The 1718-nt window shown below is 58.2% G+C and overlaps 1 protein-coding gene across 1 annotated transcript in view; it reads left to right on the top strand.

Annotated features, from left to right (window-relative positions):
* plxnd1 (plexin D1) overlaps positions 1-1718 on the top strand; it is a 58247-nt gene continuing 56529 nt past the window's right edge. The window contains exon 1 of the mRNA XM_025059168.1: positions 1-1718. This exon is cut by the window's right edge and continues 32 nt beyond it. Within this exon, the coding sequence (XP_024914936.1) occupies positions 550-1718 (1169 nt within the window). The 5' untranslated portion in view covers positions 1-549.

The following is a 1718-nucleotide window of genomic DNA, read 5'->3' as shown; positions in this document are numbered from 1 at the left end:
CGTTCACGGTACAGATTTGAAGTTTGTTTAATTTATTCTCCAAATGTAAAAGTCTCCTGTGAACAGAGACAGACCAGAGGTTTTAATTAGGACTGAATGAAATCAGATGAAGATGAAGATGAGGATGAAGACGAGGCTCCGGAGGCTGTCGGTTCAACGTCTGTGGCTCTAGAAACGAACAGCGAACACGTTTAAGATTCTAGAACGAGGCTCACGGAGGTGTCACGGGGCTAAAGTGGGGGAGTCAGCCTCAACTGGAGGAGACAGAGGAGAGGAGAGGAGAGGAGAGGAGAGGAGGGCAGACGAGCGGAACGGAGGACAGAGAGGGGAGAGAAGAATAGGACAGAGGAGAGGAGGACAGAGAGGAGGACGGGGGGGAGGCAGCCTGAAGAGGAAGCACGAATCTCTTATCGCGTCACTCTGAGCCTCGGTGTTGAGCAGGAAACAGCTTTTCCTCTCGGATTGTCGCTGCAGGAACAAACACACATTTTTGTCTCTACTCAATGCTCCCCACGGCTCACAACACGCGGAAGCCGGTCAGGAGGAAAGATGTCTCCTTCGGAGGTGATAGTTCTGCAGCTCCTCGGAGTCCTGGCTCTGGAGACGCGCAGCAGCTCCAGCGCGCTGCTCATCCAGTACGCGTTCTCCTCTCCAAACCACACCAATAACTTCGTGGTGGACCCGGTGTCCGGGAGGGTGTACATGGCCACCGTCAATTCCGTCTACCAGCTCAACGGCACCCTGAGCCCGGAGGTGGAGACGAGGACCGGACCGGTGCAGGACAACCTGTTGTGCCATGCGCCGCAGCTGCCCCAGGCTCCGTGCGAGCACCCCAAGTCCCTGACCGACAACTACAACAAGCTGCTGGAGCTGGACGGAGAGCAGGGCGTGGTGGTGCTGTGCGGCTCCGTGTACCAGGGCTTCTGTGAGCTCCGAAAATCCGACAACATCTCGGAGATAGCGGTGGAGTTCCCACCTGCGGGCGAGAAGACGGTGTTCCCCAGCATGCTCAACATCGCCGCCAACCACCCGAACGCGTCCACGGTGGGGCTGATATTCAAGAGCCACGGGGGGGACACCCGCCTGATCGTCGGGGCCACGTACACGGGCGCCGGAACCCAGTTCTTCCCCAAAAACCACAGCAAGGAGGACCTGCGCTTCGAGAACACGCCGGAGATCGCCATCCGCTCCCTGAACACCAAGGACGTGTCCCGGCTGTTCACCTACGACATCAACCCGTCGGAGGACAACGTCTTCAAGATCAAGCAGGAGGTCAAAAGCAAAAACAAGCTGAACTTCGTGCGCGCCTTCCTCCACAAGACCTACTCCTACATCGCCTTCAACAACGACGCCAAGCTGGGCCACAAGGAGAGCGCGCCCAACAGCGTCCTGGCCCGGATCTGCCTGGACACCGAGAACCCGAGGAAGACCTCCGGACCGGAGAGCAGGAAGCTGACCGAGTCCTACATCCAGCTGCCGCTGCAGTGTGGGACCAACGAGAACATCTACAACCGGCTGGTGTCCGTCCACGCAGCCCACATCCAGTCGGAGCCTTATCTGTTTGGAGTCTTTTCCAAGGACAGGCAGGCGGACCGGAAGTCCGCCCTGTGCGCCTTCAAGTTTGCAGACATCGAGGAGGAGATCCGACAAGGCCGGAGGAACTGCTCCAACTCCCCGAGCAGCAATGTCCAGGTGCTGGACAGTGTTATCCAGGGCTC

Source organism: Cynoglossus semilaevis, chromosome 10 (assembly GCF_000523025.1).
Source record: "Cynoglossus semilaevis isolate Cse_v1.0 chromosome 10, Cse_v1.0, whole genome shotgun sequence".
Lineage (NCBI taxonomy): Eukaryota > Metazoa > Chordata > Actinopteri > Pleuronectiformes > Cynoglossidae > Cynoglossus > Cynoglossus semilaevis.
This window is presented reverse-complemented; position numbering and strand designations above follow the sequence as displayed.